At 31.8% G+C, this 25,766-nt stretch overlaps 2 protein-coding genes across 2 annotated transcripts in view; one reads left to right on the top strand and one right to left on the bottom strand.

Moving 5' to 3' along the window:
* The window catches only part of LOC139492613 (uncharacterized), a 50,318-nt gene extending 48,391 nt beyond the window's left edge, over positions 1-1,927 (bottom strand). The window contains exon 1 of the mRNA XM_071280762.1: positions 1,723-1,927. Coding sequence (XP_071136863.1) covers positions 1,723-1,883 — 161 coding nt within the window. The 5' untranslated portion in view covers positions 1,884-1,927. The remainder of the gene's footprint in view (positions 1-1,722) is intronic.
* A 12,833-nt stretch (positions 1,928-14,760) lies between these two features.
* The window catches only part of LOC139492612 (3'-5' exoribonuclease HELZ2-like), a 77,491-nt gene continuing 66,485 nt past the window's right edge, over positions 14,761-25,766 (top strand). The window contains exon 1 of the mRNA XM_071280761.1: positions 14,761-15,025. The gene's annotated coding sequence lies outside the window, so the exon portion shown is untranslated. The remainder of the gene's footprint in view (positions 15,026-25,766) is intronic.

The raw sequence follows: 25,766 nt of genomic DNA, 5'->3' as shown, positions 1-25,766 counted from the left end.
CGGTAACATTCGGGGAAACTCAGCCGATTTTATCTAGTCAGATAAAAATCGTGACTATGTCGTGTCAGAATCTGATGTATCGGATTAAAATCGCAATAATGTTCTATGTTTTCTGGACGTAGTCCTCATAAACGTGCATGAGTCGAGATTGCATCCAGATCTTGCCGAATGCGAACGGAAGGGCAACAGAAGCGATTATTTGCTTTTGGTCTTGTCAAAAGCATCAAGGGATCATGGTGTGTTAGGAATTTATACACCATTTCCTTCATTGTACCCTTTACCTTAACTATTGCATTTTTATATCATAAACGATTTCTGAAGTTTTTTTACCTACATTCTGGACTACCCATGAGAAACACAGAAATAACCATATGACATCCTACACTGATTGATGATAAGCACAAAAGAAAATAGATTTTCTTCTGATAAACTCCGAATTCTCCAATATCATTTTCTAATAGATCGTAAAAATGTATCTCATTAAGATTTTATAATATGTCAATTGATGTTTCTTAAATATGGGGTTTGAATGTGTTTTATGCGACACATTTGTAAATTAACTCTGTTTTTATGATAAAGAATGTAGGACCGTGTAAATATGTGTTTGAAAACCATTCGCCTACCATGTTAGAGATGCATTTCATATACTTTTTTGAGGTTTCATTACGATATACATTATTTAATGCGGTGGAACAGACTTGACAAACTTGACCAAACTACATGTCCTTTTTTTCAGGTGAAATTGTTTTAAACTTGAAACATCATATGTCAAGCTTGTACAATTGTCTACTTATGTATTATACATGTATTGTTATACATTACATTGACGTCTTACAGATGTTTATAGACTTAGTGCAATTGCTAATGAATATGTATTAAGTGTATATATATCACAACAAGAAACATTGTACTAAAATAAAAACCGTCATGGCAACTTAAGTCATCGATATAGAATGCAACTTTATTTGTGTTTTTCATGTTAAATATGTCGAAAAAAGATTAAGTTAGACATAAGTGTGAAACTCATATGATAATCATTAGTTTCACAACAATTGAAATCAAATCGAAAAGATTTATAGGTATCAAAATATGACAAAAATAGATATGTAGCATGTGTGAAATCGTAAATCGAAGAACAGCTTACAAAAATTGAGATTGTTTATAACTGATAAATAACATAAATAACAAATAAAAATCCATCATACAACCAAATATATGTAAATTAAAAAAGAGAGGAAAAAAAGAAGAAAGAAAAAAACCTCACACACATACTTGTACACACCAATGCCCACTACTTGTAGCACCAACTACCTACTTATGTTTAAGCATAGTCTAGTGAAAGAATGACAGATTATTTTAGCGCATAGGTAGTACTGTATATGTTCACCATACTTATTCAGTATTTCTTATATCAATCCCAACCCTTTTTGATAAAATTCTACTTTTGCTCTCGTATATCTGCACCAGAATTCATGTGTGCCAATGTTACGTTCGCGAAAATATTGTTTCTAAAAAGTATATATATTTAATGCGCTAACCTGAAATGCTTTATTTTGAAACAATAAGTTATTATGAACCGGTATATTTTGTGATATGTGTTTGAAATTGTTAAATGATCTACATTATTTCTGCAAACCATTAGAAACTTTCTAAATTTCAAAGAAAACTTTCTGAATTGCTAACTACTAGTTTATTTAATGTTGGAAGATACAGTACTCTTACCTGTATTGTGGAGTTCCAAGAAGAAACACAGAAACAACCATATGAAATCCTGCACTAATGGACGGTAAACATAATAAAAAGTAAATTTTCTTCTGATAAGTACCGAATTCTCCTAGATAGGTTGTTAATATTTCGTCAAAATTCATCTTTAAATTTCCCATGTTAATTGTTTATAACATTTCAACTTTAAACACAAAAACAATTTCCCCCTCAACTGATGAAAGGTAAATAAAATGTTGTGATTTTACTGCAATATGACTGCTTAACTATGTGACCTTTTGGTGTCCTGTACATTGTACTTTTATCTCGTGAACATTTATAATGTATGCAAATCATTAGCATTTTTACATATTTACAGATTTATGGTAAACAATGTAAATATTTAAGTAGATCGAATATCTAATTATGATTTTATGATAGACATTTAGCAAATATACATTGTATCTTGAGAACGTTACTTAACAATCCTTTGTTCTCTTCTTTAATATGGTATTTTTTAGAGTTCTTTAAATTAGATAGTTACACATACTTAGTATAATTCATTTATTTAGAAAGTTGATAGCTGTAGCAAGGATTTGTATAGTAAGATCTTACAAAACAAATCCTTGGTAGTTGATTATCATTTATTTATGTTTGTGTTAAATGATTTGTTTGCAGTGGATGCATTGACCACATTCGCTATTTTTTGTGGTATATACATCAATAGACTATTGTAGATGGTTTTATATGCAAAAAATGATAACAAAAAGGGTGAAAAGGAAAAATAAAAAAAAATGAATAATAAACAAAGCGTCAGACGACATCGTTCATTTATTTATGTTAATGATGTCTTGCCACTCAGTAACCAACTTTTCAGTGAGGCTATTCCGTAAAACTTAATGCTACTACAGAAACATGATTGTCTAATTCATATCTAGATCTTTTCTTTGAAAACCGCATGCCACACAAATTGCTACAATAAGATTATGCGATAGAACGACTGAAATCAACGCTTAAAAGTAAAATCACATATTCCTGACTTTGTACAGGTACTTTCGTTATAGATAATGCATATTTTAAAGTTTTTCTTGTCGTAGAACACACCGTAGAATGAAAGACCGATCGAAGGGAGGTCTTTCTTTGGGCATTCCTGACACCCCGAGGTGTGTTCTACGACAAGAAAAACCTTAAAATATGCATTATCTGACTTATATACCGTCAAAAAAATATTATTTCTTATAAAGATTTGCAAAATTTATCGTCCTATTTTACCGACCACACAAAAGTGGGATATTCCTTTCTAATGCGTTCAGGTTTTAATACGCCCTATGGCTCATTTAGAATGTGAAATAAAACTCACTAATTAATCTAGATATAAACCTTTGAAATTATTATCTATACACAATAAAATTATTACTGTAACTGCATGACGAAAGACACAAATGAATTGTTACCATTCGATAACGGTGTATGACAAATACAAGACACATTGTAAGTAATTTATTGTACCAACTTAGTTGATTGAAAAGTGGGTCCGGGGGGGGGGGGGGGGGCTATGTTTTTTCCAAGTGTAATGACATCTCTACCGCGAAAAACTGGTTAATTTTTCAACAATTTTAATTGAATCGAATGAAATATTCAAAAAGATTGTCTTTTGAAAAGCAATACATTTTGTTAACAGATAATCAGTATCAAATTATATACCCTCCCCATCCGCCCCTTTTGAGAGTTTCGTGAATGTTATTCTTTTATTAGTTGATCATTTGATATAGTCAATTGAAAGGTATATATACATGATAAATTAAAAAAAGTTAAGAACTGACACGAAGACGAGTATAGATACATGTAGGTCACAGTATCATTTCATATTCAGTGTGTATCGTCCTGAACATGCATGAAAAACTTGCCACTGGACGTTAAGCAACCAACAATCAATCAGCCTTTTCAGTGTGACTCAATAAGATTTTCAAATCTTACACACGAATATGTTAAATCTAGCTTTATTTCATGAAAATCTACACTAAAATTCATCTCACATAAATTCTGTATTTAAGCGATAAATTAACAAAACTTTAATTTAACTAAAATTAAAATGTGGTCAATGATGATTTTTTTTATACCTATCATTGATTAAACTTTTAAAAATAAATTCCCAAATCGGCAACAAAAAACTATCAGACGAATTTGATTTTGAAGTAACTTATAGATTCTATTTTTATCAAGGAAAATAATGACCTCACACAGGTCATTATTTTATGCCTTGGAGTATATTTCATTGAAACATGGTATCGTCCGGGTTGATTCTGAAAAAGAACGACCTATGGTTCTGAAAGGAAATAACTCCATATAGGTATATAATCATGTACAAAATGGTTGATTAATTCTGATTGTCTCTCCAATACTACCTTCTTTTTCCAGCAATATTGACACGAATAATAAATGATATGGTTATATTTTTTGTAATTTCATGTATAAATTAACTGTTTGCAAAGCTTTGATTTTTTTGTCGAAAAGTTGTTCCAAGAATTTTAACCCAAGAAATTTGTAACCTTAGCTTTATTTGGCAAAACCTTTCGGAACTTTGGGTCCTCAGTGCTGGTCAACGTCGTTCTTTATTCGGCTTTTTATACTTTTTTAATTGAGTTTCCCGTATGCATCTTTTGCAAACGAAACGCGTGACGTCAGGCGTACACAAATTGCTATCAAGTAATCTATTATAAACGTATTTTTGAATAAGTTTTATATTCACCAGTACAGATTGGTTAATCGATACGATCAGCCGGAACCAACTCGCCAGTGACTCAATTACGCGGTCTTCAAACTCATGTTATCAGAGTAGTTATATGACCTGAGTACAGCTTTCTATTTTAACAATTTGACTGAGCGAATTTCCATGGTGGTAGATGCATGCATATAAGTAGGATTTTTTTCCTTTCGTCACTAACCGGTAGGTTACTTTTAGATTTCTTTTTACTTAACCTATCATTGTTTTTTCTATGCTCTAAATGATTTTTGTGAGATTTTCTACATCGATAAATTACAGCAAGTTTTGCACCTACATTTTGTAAATGATGTTGTCTTTAGAACTGCTAAGTGTTATTGGTGATTCCTGTTATCATTTTCCTTATCGTATTTCTATTCCTTATTCATTCAATATTAGTTTTTCTTTTTATTAAAACAGTATTCCCTTAATAATATGGTTGACAAGGAAATAGAAGTTCAAACTCTTTCAGAATTACATAAATTTTTCATAAAAATAATTACTGTGCTATTTCATTTTGCTAAGGAAAAATAGAATAAAACCATTTTGTATGATAAATAAAAGCTATCAAAGTCGTTTATTTCATATAAAGCTAGTAGATGGACGAGATGCCGATAACGCAGCTCTCCATGAGGGGGTTTTATATAAATAGTAAAAGTTCAATGATGAGTTAACTGTCCCTCTGGTATATTTCGTCCCTCTTTTAAGAATATCAATTTGAACTAAATTATTGAATTTTAACTGACATATTAAAATTGGGAAAGGAAATGGGGAATGTGTCATAGCGACAACAAATCGACCATAGAGCAGACAACAGCCGAAGGCCACCAATTGGTCTTCAATGTAGCGAGAAACTCCCGCACCCGGAATCGTCCCTCAGCTGGCCTTAAAAAAATATGTATACTAGTTCATTGATAATGGACGTCATACTAAACTCGAATTATATAAAAGAAACAAAAATTAAAAATCATTCAAGACTAACAAAGGCCAGATGCTCCTGACTTGGGACAGGCGCAAAATTGCGGCGGGGTTAAACATGTTTATGAGATCTCAACCCTCCCTTATACCTCTAGCCAAAATTGAAAAGTAAACGCATAACAATACGCACATTAAAATTCAGTTCAGGGGAAGTCCGAGTCAATTGCCAGAAGATGTAACAAAAGAAAATAAAAAAAATAACAATAATACATAAATAACAACAGACTACTAGCAGTTAACTGACATGCCATCTCCAGACTTCAATTAAACTGATTGAACGATTATTTCTTAATCATATGAATATCATTTCACAATCCCTCCTGTTAGGGGTTTGGTATCATACTATCATAAAATATATGAGAAGAACATAACCCATGCCATGCCAACAACTTTTTTTTAAATAAAGGTGTTTAGTATCGATGCAAAGACCCTATAAGCGAATCAATATTAAAACCAAAATTTGCAATCTTTAATGACCTGACAACAGTATCGTAACTATATCCCTTCTTAATAAGTATATTTTAAGGTTTTGTAAGCTTTTGAGGTGAATACTGACATTTTTTGTAAAGAATATTACCATAACATATTGGATGTGAAATATCTGAACGTATAAGATGTCTGCATGTTGAGCTATATTTACGAAATATTTCCCTATACAGATGATAAAATTTAGTAAATGTTTTGACTAGTTTGTGATATCGAAAACCCTGGTGTAATAATTTTTCAGTAATACATACATTTCTCTCGCTAAAATCTCACACGTTATTACATACACAAGCGAATCGTAAAAGTTGAGATACATAAACACCATAAGATGGTGACAAGGGAACGTCACCATCTGAAAATGGATAATTAACGATAGGAAATGAAAAATCATCTCTTTTATCATAAATTTTTGTATTAAGCTTCCCGTTAATGATATAGATATCAAGATCGAGGAAAGGGCAGTGGTCTTTGTTAGTATTAGCTTTATTTAAAGTAAGTTCAAAAGGTCCCCATTGGAATTCCAATAACTTGACGAAATACGGAATCTCCAAAACGAAAAAAAATGTTATCAATTAAAAACGCAAGCGCAGATAAAGTATCAAAACATGTCCAATTGACATAGTTCTTTTGTTTATTGCTACTAAAAAAATTACCTAAAAAAGTTTGAACATATGTACTCGCATTCTGACTTTTTAAATGCCCAGTTAATTAGGGAAATGACATTTTTCTTAATAAGAATATGAGGGAAAGATTAACCGCTAAAACACAAGGAAGGTACCAAAACGCGCTTGCAGAAACCTAATTTCCCTGAATTGGACGAGTCTTAATATGTTCAACTAGTACTGCAACCAGAGTTAATTTTTTAAACCTCTAATGTTCCGGAAGAACACACAAATAGATTATATATCGATAGAAAGATTGAAACGTGTACAATAAGAAAAGGTTGGTCGTAAAAACCCAGAGTGGTCACATTTTTGTGAAATTTTGGTCAAAGGTCAGGGATAAAACTATCAATATTTCATCAACAAGGGAAAAAGGATAAATTTTCTGATTTATTAAATAAAAAATGCTACAAAAACGATTTAATCACAATCATATTCTGCTTATGATGTCAAAATGACAAAAAACTATTTATATGAAGAGCTGCCATTACAAAATGGCGTTGATCTTAAACCTTCTGAATTTTCCCCATTTATAACATAGCAAAAGTAGTGACCTTGACCTTTTCATATCCATTCACTTTCATATTGCTTATCATTTTTTGCTTCAGTATATTACAGAATTATTTTCTAAACTGCAAACCAAAAGTTTATCAAAATATTTCAATATTTTTTCTATCTTTGAAAGAAAACCACAATCCAAGCAATGGTACAGCATTTTTTAATTTTTCATCTAAACGGCAGTGTTTTTTTTTTTAGATAACTTAATAGGCAATGATGGTCAGGTATAGTCTTACCTCTGTATAGGAAACACAAAAGCCGTGGGAATACAAATTTTCTATCAAAGTTCGTGACGACCAATATTCCCATATTCATGATATAACTGCACGTCCAGTCAAAAAAGGGGTCAGTGGTGATTTTGCTACAAAAACGATTGATTTCGTAATATCCAAGCATTTACCAGTTTTATCTTTAGGGACAACATACGGTTCAGAAGCGGCTTTGTGTGATTTTTCATCAATGAAACAGCAAATGGTCTGTAGACGCGATTCTGGAATCATTTCCATAGAAGCATCCAACGAGGCTTTATTGGAAATAGAGTAGTCTTCTGAGAAAATAGCGAGGTTTTCAATATCGCGCATAAAGCGCGTATGGTAGAGTGAAGTAATTGATCTTCTGTTATCATTAAAGTGCGAGGTTTGGCATGCCACAAAACCAGGTTCAACCCACCATTTGTTCCTTTAAAAATGTCCTGTACCAAGTCAGGAATATGGCCATTGTTATATTATAGTTCGTTTCTGTGTGTTTTACAATTTAACGTTGCGTCGTTTGTTTTCTCTTATTTTTGAGTGTAAATTGACATTGCGATAAGACGTGTCACGGTACTTGGGTATCCCAAATTCATGTATTTGGTTTTGATGTTATATGTTATTCTCGTGGGATTTTGTCTGATGCTTGGTCCGTTTCTGTGTGTGTTAGTTACATTGTAGTGTTGTGTCGTTGTTCTCCTCTTATATTTATGCGTTTCCGTCAGTTTTAGTTTGTTACCCCGATTTTGTTTTTTGTCCATGGATTTATGAGTTTGAACAGCGGTATGCTACTGTTGCCTTTATTATATCCCTAATATCTCCAGACCTACCGAATTCCCTTCCCTTTCATGAATGTGACCTACCGAATTAGACGATTTACCGGATTTGTTATAACATAAGCAACACGACGGGTGCCACATGTGAAGCATGATCTGCTAGCCCTTTCGGAGCACCTGAGATAATCCTTAGTTTTTGTAGGTGTTCGTGTCGCTTATTCTTTAGTTTTCTATGTTGGGTCATGGGTTCTACTGTTCGTCTGTTTGTCTTTTTCATTTTAGCCAGGCGTTATCAGTTTATTTTCAATTTATGAGTTTAACCGACCCTCTGGTATCTTTGGTCCCTCTCTTTGAGTAAATGCTGAAAGTCTTAACATAGACTTCAATTTCCCTGCAGCCTATATTGCATCCCTTATCTTGAGCGCAGAGCTAAAATGTATACTTGAAAACCATTTTTCCCTCTGTGTCTGAATCGTAAGGCGTCATAATAGTTATATAGTTTGTTCTGGAGGCTGGAAGTTGGATACAACTGTCAGAGACGTTCTTGGGTAAAATTGTGATTGGTATGATCATGTTGAGGATGTGTAATAAGAGGAAAACATATCATTAACTATCTTTATCAATAAAAATTTGTGTTTTTTGTTTTTACGCAATAAAAAAACATGGTTTTTTATTCAAACTACAATTAGGAAACTGAGCGGGAGAGCGTAAAAAGATGTCATGTTGTGAGGATACATGTGGATCAAATTGATCACATATTTGGCTTTCTGTTTCTAATTCAAAGACGCTACAATTTTGTCTTCTGATGTCAGTCTTGTTATAACGTTAACACTGATGACACACAACTCTTTCCTCCAAAGAATACCAAAGAAGATTAGATGTTGCATCACCCTGTTGCACATCAAATCTCTGCGAAACTTTAATTATACATTTTCCCCACCGCTCGCATGCATATCTTAATATTGCATTCTTAATATTGTTTCATTAACAAAGTTGATTCCCATCCTTTTAAATTCTGCAAAAAAGTCCTTGCCCATCTAAAGTACTCTATAAAAAAAAGTACTTGCCCCTCTAAAACTTAAAGATAATCAAAAGTGTTTTAGGTTCTTTTTCTGTTTTTCATTTTAATGCTTGCATATTTATGTCTTGTAATCAAAGAATAGACTAGTGTATAAATACACAATTCAAAATGTGCTTTTTAATTCCATATAAATAAATTTTGTGAATGTATAAACAGAAGCATACATTTTATTGTTTTGAAAATCAGGAGGAACAAACTATGAATATATATGTATTGATTTCATTTTACATGTGCAGTATCAGATACAATATCACAATTAAATCTCAAGACACAAGTAATAGCATACTATGTCAGCCAGCCTTTCATAGAGGCTTAATAGGTGCTAACAATATTCATGCAAGTAAAAAAATATATGAAGAATAATTAACCATTCTATTAAATGTACTTTGTTTATATTTTTCTGAAATCTGAGGTCACTTTAAATTTGAACATTATGCAAACCCAAGTGCCAAACAACGTGACATTTTGTAAGATTAATGTAATAATGATATATTAAGCTGAAGAGTTATATGAACATTCAAGTTGATTTGAAAAAGTTATAAAAGCATTTAAAGATGACTGTCTGGATTTAGGCTTAAGTGATTTTTTTTTACCTATTTATAAAATCCATAAAAATGACAGCAATGCACCGCACTTCAAAACACCCTGGCTTTCTACGAACTCTCTATATAAATGAAATAGCTCTAGAGTTTTATGAAAATCTAAGTTGATTTGAAAAAGTTCTAAAAAAAATATACAGGTGACTACATGTATCTGAATTTAGCTTTAACTGAAAATGTTAGCTTTTTTTCTTACCTATTAATTAAATGCATAGATTTAACAGCAATACACAAAACTATTAAACAACCTGGTATTCAATAAGGTTAAAAAAAATTTAAGAAGTTAAGTCTAGCTTTTTTTCCTTAACCAAATCCTTCAAATTGACAGAAATAAACCAAGCTAACAGTATGTTGAGATATGTTTAGAGTGCCCGTGAAAGAAATTTCCTACACCGATAAAATTGATAGCAAAATTTCTTCTATAAAATAAGTTCTAGCCAATCAAATAAACATATTAAAACAAGTTCTCGCTCATCCAAATATTTCCACAAAAAGTGCTTGCCCCGCCCCATTTTGCACCGGCCCATCCATCTAATAAATATTAACGGTTCCTTAGGAACAGCAGGAGTAAATTCACAACTAATCATTATCCGGAAAAAGATCTTATCCGAAGGATTTGGGTAACTTTTATAAAAGTCAAAATTGAATCACTATACTTATAACTTATTTAGAAAATACACGTAAGAAATACTGTATATAATCAAATCACACTTAACAAAAACTTGAAATGTATTTACTAATCAAATAAAATGAACAGAATTCAATAATTACCATCAAATTTATTGTGGAGGAAAAAGTAAATGATTGGGCTAATTGACGGTTATTATTCCGTAATAAAAAAAGGTACAAGTGATATTTTTATTTTTGAGTTTTCGACAGAATTGTTTGGAATTTGCCAATCAAATTTGAGAGCAGCATCACAATAATATACTGCTTCCTTTCAAATGTCAAATATGTGTTTTTAATCACATATTTTCTAGTTTTCAAAGAAAAATGCGTTAAATTTCCATAAATTAAACTTCAAGTTTAAAAGTTTTAGTCAGACATGGTACTAAATTTATATCTTTAGCATTCCCATGGTCCTTGATGATATGTGCATAGAAAATAATTATATTTTGGATTTTAGGGTGACTGTCCCAAACCGTAAATTTAGAGGTTAACTGTCCAAAACCGTACATTTAGAGGTTTAGGTACCTCATTAAACGTCTTAGATACAAAAATGTGACCACAGAAACTTTTAACGACCAGATGTGTGTTATTTCGGAACATTAAACATCAAACAAGTTAACTAAGCGCTCTTTTCGAGGTCAGTTGCAGTACTAAACAGTACGCAGACTAATATACCTGTATAACATTAACTGTTGCCAAATTGCAATAGAAGTAGACCGATTAAATGGCAGTACATCATTAAACTATTTATTTATTATGATTTTTTTAGGATTAAAATAACACGAAAGGCGCTTAGGTAACAAGTTTAATTTTCCGGAAAATCACACGGCTGGAAATTGTTTTAAATGGTAAAAATAATATCTCTATTTCATATTTTAATTATATACAGTAGTTCTTTCGTGTAATTTCTAAATTAATAAGTTATATTTTGAGGTTGCACGGTAGTATTTCCTGGGCCCTAAGAGATAATGATAGCCTTTTTATAATTTTAACCACTTTCTAACACTTTCAAAAATTCTATATTCACATTAACTGAAGTACTTTTATTTTACTATTCAGAAATGAGTTTGAATATATATCATGACCGTTTCCTTTTCCGGTTTTTTTCAAATACCTAAGGCCACTAGTGCATTTAGGTATGTTATCGTGCAGTGAATAAAAAATTTAAAATATCTCCAAAATTCATTTTCATCTCTATGTACAATTATTTCATAATTGTCTACACCTGATTCATCCCTCAGTTTGGAAAGTATGTTCAGTTGATACTGTATTTTTTGTCCTATCATACTATTCTGATACATTGACTTAGGTAGGTACACGAAAGAGTAACATAAATTCTGGAATGCAAATACTACCGTGCTATCTATAGGTGGCACGGTAGTATTTCCTGACGCATAAGGGATAATGATAGCCTCTTTTGAATTTTCACTACTTTCTAACACTGCAAATTTTTTTACATTCACAGTTATCTGAAGTACTTTCATTTTACTATTCAGAAATGAATTTGAATGTGTATCATGATCGTTTACTTCTTTTGCTATTTATAAAAACTTGGAATGTAAATACTTCCGTGCCACCTTAAATGTTTAGATTTTAACTTTTATAAAAGTTACCAAAATGCTTCGGATAAGATATTGTTCCGGATAATGATTAGCTGTGGATTTACTCCGGTCCCTAGAGGAGAAAGAATAATATTGCGTGGAAAAAAATACATTGTATGCCAATGTTCAACCTCAGAGCAATTAATATGCATGCAAGTGGTTGGGAAAAAAGTATAATTGAATTTTCGCATAGATTTGGCGTGCAACAGGGTGATGCAACAACTAACATCTCTTGATATGCTGCTTTCCTTGGAGGAAAGAGTTGTGCGTCATCAGTGATTTAACAAGATTTACACTAGAAGGCAAAATTTAAGCGTCTTTGAATCAGAAACGGAAAGCCAAATATGTGATCAATTTGATCCACATGGATCCCCATAACTTGACACCTTTTCACGCCCCCCTTAGTTTCCTCTTTGTAGTTTTGATAGTTTTTTGCGTAAAAACGAAACCTTTAAGGGACAGATAACTACACAAAATGGAGTCGAATGAACGTTTTAACAGTCTTTTTAGGTGTGCTAATATGAGTAATCATTATGATGAGTTTTGTTATCCCTGATAAAGATAATCGTGAGTACAGATTTATTTTCAAATGCAGTCTACCTTTTCAGCATGCATTACCAAATACTTATTGAAGTCATCACCTGTGCAATTGGTTAATACAATTACAGAAGAATTTAAATACATGTATGAACTTGCTTTCAATTCTTTGAAAGAGATTGTTAATGGTGATATGTTCTTCAATAACATGGCATTTCTCATATAGCCCATCCTCAACATATACCGATCACTTTTACCCAACAATGTCTCTGATAGTAATATCCAACTGCCAGACCCCAGAACAAACGAATTAGCTATTATTGCACCTTACGATTCAGACACAGTGGGGACAAGGGATGTCAAATATAGAGTAAAGCTCTGAGCTCACTATAGGGGATTACTGTAAGCTGCTGCAGGTAAATTGAAGTCTAGGTTAAGACTTTCAGCATTTACTCAAAGGTGTGTCTGGAGATAGCAAGGATACAATAAAAGAACATCAATTAATTCACTCTACCATGAACGCTCTTATGGGCGATATTGAAAACCTCGCTATTTCCTCTGAAGACTACTCTATTGTCAATAAAGCCTCGTTGGATACTTCTATGGAAATGATTTCAGAATTGCGTCTAAAGTCCATTTGCTGGTTAATTAATGAAAAATCACACATAGCCGCTTCTGAACCGTATCTTGTCCCAAATGCTTGGCTATTATAAAATCAATCGTTTCTGTAGCAAAATCAGTACTTACACAATTTTGGACTTGTCGTGCAGTTATATTATGAATATGGGAATATTTGTCACGAACTTTGATATAAAATTTGTATTCCCACGGCTTTTGTGTTTCCCATACAGGGGTAAGACTATTCCTGACCGACATTGCCTATGCTCAAGTTTGACCAATTTGAGAAGGTAATGACGTTCTAGATGGCATTGATTCAAAACACCAAGGTGGTGTTTGATACAAGAAGGTGCCGATAATAGATGCCGTAACACGGAGACAATTGATAGTAAGGTTACGCTACATTTCATGGCACCAGCAGTTTTACAGGTTTGTCAATTCACAATTGATTAGAATTTGCGTTATAGATGAAAGTGAAAAGAGGTCAAGATAGCACGTTTCAGTTGACTGAAAGAAAGGGAAGTGTGATGAAATGCTTATACGCGTACTGGATGCACAAACGATGACGAAGAGATTGGCCCATATCTCTATACAATAAAGACTAGAACTATTGTATTCAGTTTTTAAAGACAAGTTTTACAAGGGTCTTGACTGATTTTAAAAACAACTTTTACAAATTGGCATTACATTCGCATTGGTAAATAAGTTCGAGGAACAATAAGTAGACAATAGAAATCCTTTGTAAAACGACTTCGTCCAAAGTATCTTAGATAATTTATTTTGATAATTTATTTTGCGTTGAATAACAATGAAAAATGCACAAGCAGGTTTGTAAAAATTTCCAATAGACAGATGAATTTACAGAATGAAAATGGTATAAAAAATATCGAAAAAAATTGTTCTTATCGCGAAACAATTGAAAATTGCTCACCTTTGTACATCTATTTTCGGTATTTTTACTGCAGTATACAAATATTGTATATATATTTACATGATATGTGATTTTGTGTCACTGTCATGTTTACATTTCTTATTAATTAATATAATTTGTAATATCAAAAAATGTATAACTTTGAAATGTGAGTTCATTGTGACTTTATTGTATATAATTAAAATGTAAGAAAATCACAAAAAAAATACTGAACTCCGAGGACAATTCAAAAGGGGAAGTCCCTTATCAAAATGGTCAAAACTTTATTTTGTTTGCCAAAATGAAGTCCGGTTAGTTTTGTCTAAAGTTTAATTCAATTAAATGTAGCGTGATTTGTAAATTTTTATGATTTTTCTGCAAGTTTGCGACAGGAATCTAGCCAGAGATAATCAGGACACTTCAATGAAAATAAAATTAAAGGCTTTTGTATTTTTGAACATATTTTGTTTCACTTTCTATTTCGTGAGTTTGACGTTGTTCTTTAAATATATATTCATTCATGTGTAGATTGTTACCAAGCAAGTTAATAAACTTCCTCGTATTATGTAACTGACGTCATGAATTGAATATTTCATAAAATCAATATTCAATATACTGATATGTTATTAGTTTGTGATTCACGTAATCATTAATCTGCAATGTGTTACGTTACACAAGAAATATATGTTGTTGTATTTTATCAAAATTACATGCTGTTATCATGGTTATCACTCTTATCTAACATTGGAGTTTATCACGGTTTGACAATTCTAATCAAGTAAGGACACGAATTGCAATTTAAAAATCTACCATATTGATTTGTTATTTAACATTTGTGAGGTAAGTTCTGTGAATTAGAATCTCTTCGTCATATAATCATTAACAAAAGAAAAACATACACTAATACATAAAAAGGGGAATGGCATAAATTTGATATGCACAGCCTCATTTCAATCAATAGTATAGTTAAGTTAATGCTTAATATTTTACGTTGTACGTTTAATACATTTCAAAAATAAATTAGCAAATCAAATAAAGTCTAATGTATAATACAAGCATTTATCCAATCATTAATCGACTTCACAGTTTATAATTCGTACTTTTTAGTACAGTTTAAAAGTATCCTTAGGATTCCAATCCATACTAAGAGACATCTTCTGATTCAAAGATTAAGAAAACCGTCAAATCAGGATACATAAATATACATTTTGTTAATCGAAGTAATGTCATAATGTCAGAGGCATGGGTTGAAGTCAACTGTTAGTCTCTAAGGGTATCACAATCACGATAGGCAGTACTTCGTTACTGACATGATTTATAACATATTCTGTATACGTGTCTGAAATTACCCCCGGCCATCCGCTAAGTAAGAAATTGTCAAGAAACTTGGTTTCATACTCCCTCAAACAAAGTTCACGTTTGATTGGGTTGTTATGTTGAGGTCCTGTTTGATCATATAGAATCCATTGTTTCAGTTTAAAAGTTCAAAAGGAAGATATATTAAAAAATGAATGCACGAAAGTTGCTTTTGATGTAAATCATTTATAACCATGAGTTAATAGATCAACCTTTGTCACATAGACGTATTAAATGCATTTATATACGGATGCATAAAGTAAAAAAAAACAACAAATACCAAACTTTGAAGAAAATAAAAATTGATAGTCCGCAATCAAACGACTAAACCAAAAAGCTCAAATACTTCAATTGTCATATTCCTGACTTGGTATAGGTCTTTTCCGTGTAGAAAAAATGGGAATTAAACCTGGTCGTAAATGCATGATATTTATCATCCATTATCCCCTATTTAAAGCCCTCGGTCCGATTTTCGAAAAATCTGTCAGATACTAAAGCCGATTTGGCGATTGTAATGAACTTATTATTTTTTTTACAAACAACATATATGTAGTATGTCAGCAAAGTTAACCATCTATATCATCAATTAAACATCATTCAGATATGAATACTAATAGTTTTAATTCCACACTGGTTTGACAATATTTAAAAAGACTAACATTATGAAAAAGATTAACAACCTTAAATGTATGAAAATCAAAAATCATACACAACAAAATAATTATTAAAATGCCAATCAATCGATGAATCAAATAATAAAATCTTCTTAACCGGTTTTAGACTTTATTGAGCAACTTTAAATAAAAGTAATGTCGCTATCAGTAATCCGACGTTGCAATGTATAAAATGGCAAGGGGTTTGATATAATTTCGTTTTGATAAATTCAAAATTAATAATGTTAAGGTATACAATAGTACTTTACCGATGTTTAGATATCATACATACACATGAGAAACAAATCAAACTAACTAACAAATTTGAGGGAATTGCATGAATCCCACAAGGAACGAGATCGGATGCGTCGACAATTTAGCTCAAATGCTCATCATCTCCAGCCAGACCACTTTTCTTAAGATCTTCAACTATGAAAACATGTTAATGGTAATTTGATAAACAAACCAACAACATTATATGTGTCAACATTTTCGAAATGTGCTCTTACTGTGCAGCGATCGTGGCACTCTCTTTAAACGAAACTTAGGATTATGTGGCTACGTATTTATATATACTGCACAATCAAACGGAAACCCTCTTTGTCTGACTGCTATCGGATAAAGATCGGATAAAGATCTCAAGTGACCATATTTTTGCCCTTGCTCACCCTTGGGGTACAAAGGAAAGTGTAACCATGTTAGATTTGTTGAAATAAACAATGTGTATTAACTGTACAAGTGTCGAGTGCAGTTGTCCTTCCTCATAACTATGTTATACGATAAGGTTGTAACGTGTGGACATTGATGCTTCATTGAAATACATCTATGCTACACAGGCGACCTTTGTAGATGACAAATCAATAATAATTGTGGTTGAACAATTTTTATTTTAAATTGTTAGTTTTAAATACGTAGAAATAACATAAAAACAAACCCACTTCTGGGATTTTAAAATTGCTTTTATATTCATCATTATTGAATTTATTTTTGTGTATTTTATTAATGCATGTAGGGCTAAGGATAAAAAATAACTGGATATGTTTGTTGAAAAAACACATGCAGATTTAACTTCAACTGTGGTTGAAAATGTTACAGTTAAAGGACAAGGGGCGATGAGGTTTTTTTTACCTACCGGTAAACCCCAAATGTTAATTAATCTGTCATATTGTAACTCCATAAACTGCTTCAACTTTGTTTACGCAGTGATTTTTCACGTATTCACTTCGTTTAAGAGATGTATGTTTTAACATTGCCATATAAGCAGGAGGTTTGTCTTGTCAAAAAAACTACCTATTTTGTTCTTAAAATGTCCTGTATCGAGTAAGGAATCTAGCAGTTGTTATCAAACATTATTTTTACTGTTGTGCCATTCTATGTCACTGGTATACTACTGTTGCCTTTAATTTATATGTTGCAAAGATAATCCAAGATGCACATTGTAAATCCAGGCATATATTACCTTAGCCGTATTTGGCACAACTTTTTGGAATTTTGAATCCTCAATGCTCTTCAACTCTGTACTTGTTTGGCTTTATAAATATTTTGATATGCGCGTCACTGATGAGTCTCATGTAGACGAAACGCGCGTCTGGCGTACTAAATTATAATCCTGACACCTTTGATAACTATTGTTAACGTTACTTTCGAAAGCAAATTTACAGGTCTAACATTGAAGGGCTGATATTTAGACGAATTTGAGAAATATATTTATCGAACCGCTGGTAATTTATAACGTTGTGATTGGTTAATGTGCACGTGGTGACTCCTATGGATCCGTATTTTTTTTAAATAGGCTATTTGCCAATTCCCGTCAATTGACCCTGTTATTAGATATCCTTTTTTAGTTGTCTCCCTTATGAGGGACATTGATTTTTATTTACAATGGGGAGCTACCTGAAAGAGCAAATTTACCTGTGCGTAGTGTGAGTAATCTTTAATTTTTTCAAATCTTGTAATTACATTAATTTGTTGTAAAGCTAAATACTTTTGACATCAAAAATTGTTTTTCGTGAAGAATTAGTTGAACCGCCGATACACCACTTTCAATTTGCTATGCTTTGCATTGACAAAAGCCAATTTTGTCCGGTATGAAACCAGTCTACGATTCACAAAGGGAAGTAATTCGTTTAAAAAGTGTAATAACAGAATCAAATCGATAATTGGCAAATGAACTATTGCATAGGGGGTTCATGACGTCAGGTCTACTGTTAAAGATGACGTCATCTATTAATGTTGTTGTGTTTCATTGGATTTTTCCCTACAGAATGGAGCAGAAAAAGTCCCGCGTGTTATGAATTCGTTATACGGTTTACTGACCCCCTAATGACCAGAGAGGGTAAATGAAATTCATAGGAGATTCGGCCGGACCATTACACAGCTACTTTTGCATAGGTACTATTTTTTTACCAAAAATCTGTAGTACTGGGAATCTACTTTTAATATTTAGTACATTTTTGTTACTTTAAAATTATTGTAATATTTAGGTACCTGTATTTTAAAGTACTTGATTTGTACTTTGAATTTAAGTACTACAGATTTTTGGTTAGACCGTTTCATTTTCAGAATTTTGTAGGTATGTCTATTTCAAATCTCTTAATAACGTTATGATAAACATGAAACATTGTGATCACTGTTGGAATAATTTCTGTACCATTTATTTTAGTACAAATCAAGTACTGTAAAAAGAAGGTACCTAAATATTACAATAATTTTAAAGTAAAGAAATAGCACGAAATATTAAAAGTAAATTTCTAGTACTACAGATTTTTAGTACAGAAATAATACCTATGCAAAAGTAGCAGTGTAGGGGATCAATAGCGAGCCATATAAATCATAATGTGAAAACATGTTTTTATTTGTTGTTTTTTTCGATTCGTGGGTTGCTTTCTTAATTACAAATGCTACATCTCATTTTGTTCATAATATATACCTGGTATGTAACATTAAAGATTATTTCATGAAATTGTTCAGTTTGGCACTAGTATCATGCCGAGACTCCCAAATCGGACTGAGACATTTACCACAAGTTCCTGAGTCCTGGTATGGATCAGAGGATGATACAAGTTCCGATATTGAAAATACCACGTAGTGATCACATATTGCACATATGAAATAAAAGAAAAATATTGAACGAAAACATGTTTTACCAAATGTTTGGCTGTTCGTTTACTTTTTGATTATTTTCTTTCCCTCCAAAACTGAATGAGGTTCAGTACAGAAAAATTACTGAGGTTTAATAAAAAAAAAATAATGAAACTGCATACTAAGGAATGAAAATCATAGTATCAAATATGATAATCAAACTAACTGAATATATGACTTAAACTATATTAACCTAAACTAATTCTATTTTATTACCTTTATTTAATATAACTCTGACAAAGTATAAAATTTTAAAAGGCTCTGATTTGTAGTTTCTGACAAACAAACAAACGAACACAGACGGAAAGACAAAATTGAGGAAGTAAACTCGAGGAAGTAAACCAGGCTGATAAAGCTGATAATAATATCGTTATTGTTTGACGTAAATTTTACATTGAGGTTCTGCAAAAGGAAATCACGTATTCACCAACATTCCAACTGACTTCATTTTCAGAAAACGACATCTGTAACAAACATAAACATTTAGCTACTTCTTAACAAGCAGAACCAAATACAATGAAAGTTCCAACTATGTACTGGCTTCCGAAGCTACACAAAACACCTTACAAATATAGATTTATTTCGTCTTCAAGCCATTGTTCCTGTACTAACTATCTATTCTAGTACATCTGTACCTGATAATAAATTGTTCAAATAAGGCCTGTGCAAATAGTGGAATTAATTACTTTTGGAGTGTCAAAAACTCGCATGTATATATTAGTAGTTTTGAATATGTTCAAAGTTTTGCCTCGTATTCTTATAAAGAAAGAATTCACACACCTAATTAAATGGCATTTAAAAAAATAGAATGCGAATACATATGTTCAAACTCTTTTAGGTCATGTTTTTAGTAGCAACAAACAAAAGAACTATGTCAATTGGACATGCTTTGATACTATATCTGTGCTTGAATGTTTACTTGATAACATTTTTGTTCGCCTTGGAGATTCCGTATATCGTCAATTCCAATGGGGACTAACTGCGCACCACTTATTGTGGACCTGTTTTTGTATTTTCATGCGTTACAATTTATGACTAAAATCAGCAAAGACCCATCGAAACAACATTTGATACAAAAATGTAACAATACTTTTAGATATTTGGATGGTATATTGGCTCTCAATAATGTCGACTTCAGTGTGTATACTAAAACAATTTATCCTGTTGAACTTTCTTTAAATAAAGCTAACACTGCCCTTTCTCGATATCATTAACAGAGAGCTTATAAAAAAGAAAATGTGGTATGATTGCCAATGAGACAACTATCCACAAAAGCCCAAAATGACACAGACATTAACAACTATAGGTCACCGTACGGCCTTCAACAATGAGCAAAGCCCATACCACATAGTTAGCTATAATAGGCCCCGATAAGACAATGTAAAACAATTCAAACGAGAAAACTAACGGCCTTATGTATGTAAAAAAATGAACGAAAAACAAATATGTAACACATAAACAAACGACAACCACTGAATTACAGACTCCATTAATACACACATTTATGATAAAAGAGATGACTTTTCATTTCCTATCGTTAATTATCCATTTTGTAGGCTGTGACGTTCCCTTGTCACCATCTTATGGTGTTTATATATCTCAACTTGTACGATTCGCTCGTGTATGTAACAGCGTATTAGATTTTAGCGAGACACATTTATGTATTGCTGAAAATTTATTACACCAGGGTTTTCGATGTTCCCTATGATATGATCTTTCTAATTCAAATGCCCAATTAAAGATTTTATCCCATTTTCATGATCCACTGAACATAGAAAATGATAGTGCGATGGGACACATTCTTGTTATGGCCTAATTAACACCTATGATGAATCTTTATTCTGCCGATCACTCTATCACGGGTTGACTAGTGTGATCACTACGATATTCACGGGTCCATGTTTACTTTGTCATTTCCTTCAATCCAGACAATTTGTAACCTTCGTTCCTAATGGCTTTCAATTTTTTTTTCTTTCTAAAAAACAAAAGTCCTCGAATTTAAAAATCCACGAACATGTGAATGTTGCTCAAACCACGAAAATTGACACCCACGACTTAAAGTACTTTCACAGTATCACAAACTAGTCAAAACTTTACTAAATTTTATCATCGGTATACAGAAATCATTCGTGAATATAACTAAACATCAAGACATCCTATACGTTCCGATATTTCACATCCAATCTTTTATAGAAATATTCTTTACAAAGTACAAAACTGTCAGTATTCACCTCAAAAACCTCAAAAGCTAAGAAAAGATTTAAACAGAATTATTAAGAAGGGATATAGTTGCGATACTGTTGTCAGGTCATTAAAGATTACATATTTTGGCTTTAATATTGATTCACTTATAGGGTCTTTGCATCGGAATTAAACACCTTTATTTTAAATCCAGTTGTTGGCATGACACGGGTTATGTCTTCTCATATATTTTATGATGGTATAATACAAACCCCTAACAGGAGGGATTGTGCCTGATATTCATATGATGAGGACGTAATCTTTCAATCAGTTTGAATGAGGTGTGGATCTGGCATGTCAGTTATTGCTAGTAGTCTTTTGTTATTTATGTAGTATTGCCATTTTCTTTATTTTCTTTTGTTTCATATTCTGACATCAACACACCGTTAGTAGTGGATTTACGACTTTGGTACTATTTGATTCTTTAAATGTATTGAAATTACTGTTTAATATGGTTATATCAAGGTTGTTGATGTTAATTGTTATTGTTGACATTAGTTATTTTTTGTGCAGACCAATGGAAATAAACTCATAGATACCAGGACGCTCGAATCCAAACAAGTTTTAAAGGGCCAAATAAAGTGCGCAGTTGAAGAGCATTGAGGAACAAAATTCCTAAAAGTTTTGCCAAATACAGCTAAGGTAATCTATGCCTGAGGTAGAAAAGCCTTAGTATTTCAAAAATTATAAATTTTGAGAACAGTAAATTTATAAATATAACCATATCAATGATAATTCATGTCAGCACAAAATGCTGACTACAAGGCTGGTTATACCGTCGGAGAAATAAATCTCCACCAGCAGTGGGAAGTAGGTTCTTAAAATTAAACACTTGAACACTTTAATATAAAATAAGAAGATGTGTTATTATTGCAAATGAGACAACTCTAGTCTACAACAAATGAAGAAAGTCGGTAAGATAAATTCGTAAAATAGTGTGCTAGTGAGCTAATACGATAATTACGAGGTCAGTAAATTCCATATGAGGTTCTAGCTTTGCTAGGTCACTATCATACTATGGAACTAATAGTATTTCTTAGTAGTGAATATCGACTTTATTTCAAAATGTTATCAGTATGTGTAAACATAGCTCCCTTGCCTTACAACTATGCACACAACATTAGGATATTCATGTTTTGCTGTTTATCCTTAACCAATACTGCAGTGGGAAAGATAACGGGATATATAATACATTAAAAGGTGTGTTAATAACCTAATACGATATATATATATGGGGTCAGTAAGTTCCATATGGGTTGAGAGCGAAGCTAGCACACCGTGTAACGAATTTATCTTACCGACTATCTTTACATGTGGTATTTAGACTAGCGTCATTTCAAACTGATTAACTCTTCAATACTTAGTTTGAATATGTTTAAAAACCTACTCCCATTTGTGTATCCAAAAAAAACATAATAGCTTTAAATTTGTTTTATGAATGTATTGTAATCGATCATTACCAGTTTCCTAATTATCTGTTTAAACCTTTCGGATTTCATTTTTGTTTTGAAAGGGAAGTAAGTGCTTTAAAACCCTATATGATTGCTAACCCTATATGTTAAATAACCATATGTATTTTAAGACACCCTATATGAAATATACATAGTCACCACGTTTAGTTCATCAACCAATCAAATCCTCATAAATCTAAAGGCGGTAAGATATAAATGTATGTGTTACAGTAAATAGGTAAAATTAGGAATTACACGTAAGTACTAAACATTTCAGTAAAAACCTGTAATCACTAGTCAATTTAGTAATTACATGTATTTACTAGTTGTTTCAGTGATTACAGGTATTCACTGAATTGTCTCGTTATCTTTACAGCTCTTTACTTACTTGATATTTTGTTTAGAAATTAAAGACATTATTCAAGATATCAAATAAGAAAGTAAGGGGTAGGGATTTTTTAGTGCTTACTTAAGGACCAAGGATTATCAGGCACATTAAAAGTGCAAACTCTTCAGTGTTTGTGAATTTAAACTAGAGAATGGTTGTTTAATAAGTTTTGAAACTCCCTAAAAATCATTTTCAGCATGCAAAACTATGATGTCAATCCAAAATTGAGAAATACATTTTTGAGAAGTTTATAGGCAACTTAGCCAGCTCTTTTTAAAGATAGACATTAGATTATGCCAAAGGTTTAATAATCTCGATATTTCTTAAAATCTCATAATTTTGTTATATTAAAATCTCTATCAGTCATACTCTGCATATCAACTTGGCCAATGACATGAATTCAATTCCTTTTACAAAACTACAAGTTCTTTTGGCAGACACTTGCGATGAAGCTGACATTCTTCACAAACAAAGTTATACAAATTGATAGCGTTAAGCATCACATTTTCATATTTCCGTGTTTTTATGAGTTTTTCAAGACCTCCAAACTGAATCTGTTATACCTCCAACACAATTTTATCATCGTTTCTACATGTATAAGAATGATCTTTTTATGGTTTGAATAAGTCAAATGAATGGTCCATCCGTTTTGTGTTACTTTCAATTTTGACATTCTTTTCCTTTTCGTCGAGCCTGCGTTTTTTGTCGCAAAAGCTAGACATAGCGAACAACCTTAATTCCGTCGTCAGTGGCTTCCACAAATATTCGCTTTGTGGTTAAGGTTTTTTTTCATTTTGATAACTTTCTAAAATTATCCTGGATTTCTACCAAACTTGAACAGAAGCTTGTTTATGATCAAAAGACAAATTTCAAGAAGTAAATTTTGTAAAATCAAGTTTTTCCGTATTTTACTTATAAATGGACTTAATTTTTATGCCAGTTAACATAACAGTCACACTGAGGTTAAATGTTTTAGAAAATTAATAACTTTCTCAAAATATCCTGGACCTCTACCAAACTTGAACAGAAGCTTGTTTATGATCATAAGATAATATTCAGAAGAAAAGTTTGTAAAAAAAAAATATCCTTTTTTCGTATACTAGCATTACTTATAAACAGACTATTGTTTTTTCAGTTAACATAACATACACTCTGCTGTTAAAGTTTAGATTTCATAAACCATCCCAAGTTTGTAACCAATTTGTACAGAAGCTTCTTACAGAACTAGAAAAAATATAGTATCTAGAGGAAAATTTTAATATTTTTTTCCTATTTTTGTTGGGCCTGCGACTCACAGCAAAAGTAGGCGAGACACTGGTTTCTACGAAACCTTTACAATTTTGAGTGAGTAATTACTGGGCCGTTTTAGGAATTACTTGTATTTACTAAGTGCATCGGGAATTACATGTAATTCCCAAATTTTAGTAATTACATGTAATTCCTAATTTCACCTACTTACTGTGACATATATATTGCTAACATAAGACAAAGAGAAGATTGTCTGAAAAACAAATGTTATTTTTAATAATCAACTAAAGGTCAAATCTCATTAAAAAAGTATAATTTATATGCTTTGTTTCATTGATGAACTTATACATAATTCCTAAGGATGTAATTTTCCTCAGATTTGTCAAAGGCATCATGCTTCTTGGAACTTGTCATCGAGTGTGCTATACAGTGTGAGAAGTTTTCATATTCACAATGAAATACTTCTTGATTTTCAAATAATTCTTGATTTTCAAATAATTACATAAAGGAGTGTTAATTATATCCACAATATCTTCCAATTTCATCTTGTTTAATAATGAAAACCTGCATTTTTCAATTTTAGATGTGACACTGGTTTTTTCCCCCTGTAGAATAAAGTAGAATTGCAGGCAACATGCCTTTTACCTTAAATATGACTCATATTCTTGAGGTATCTAGTCTGGTATCTCATGCGACAAATTAAATTTCGGACCAAGATATACCTTCATAATCGAAAGTGTTCACCGACAATATAAAAATAGGTATTTTACTATAATATGAATTAATTTCAATTAATTCACTAATATACAGACTCCATTCGAGCAAATCCGCTTTTATCTAGATCGTTTTTCTCCCTTCGAGGGATCCATTCCATGACATGAATAGCTAACACCACATATGTTACATCGTACAAGATGATACACAAACATATAATGATAAGTATCTAGTGAAATAATATGTTTAAAGCGGCGTCATATCGTAAATCATTTTTAATCATTGGAAGTTTGTATATTTGAAAGAAATTGAGTGAAAAGTTAGCATCTTTACTTATGGTGAGGATAAAAGGAAAAATACCAATCATATTGTTCTATGAGTAACTGATT

Source organism: Mytilus edulis, chromosome 10 (genome assembly GCF_963676685.1).
Source record: "Mytilus edulis chromosome 10, xbMytEdul2.2, whole genome shotgun sequence".
Taxonomy (NCBI): Eukaryota; Metazoa; Mollusca; class Bivalvia; order Mytilida; family Mytilidae; genus Mytilus; species Mytilus edulis.
This window is presented reverse-complemented; position numbering and strand designations above follow the sequence as displayed.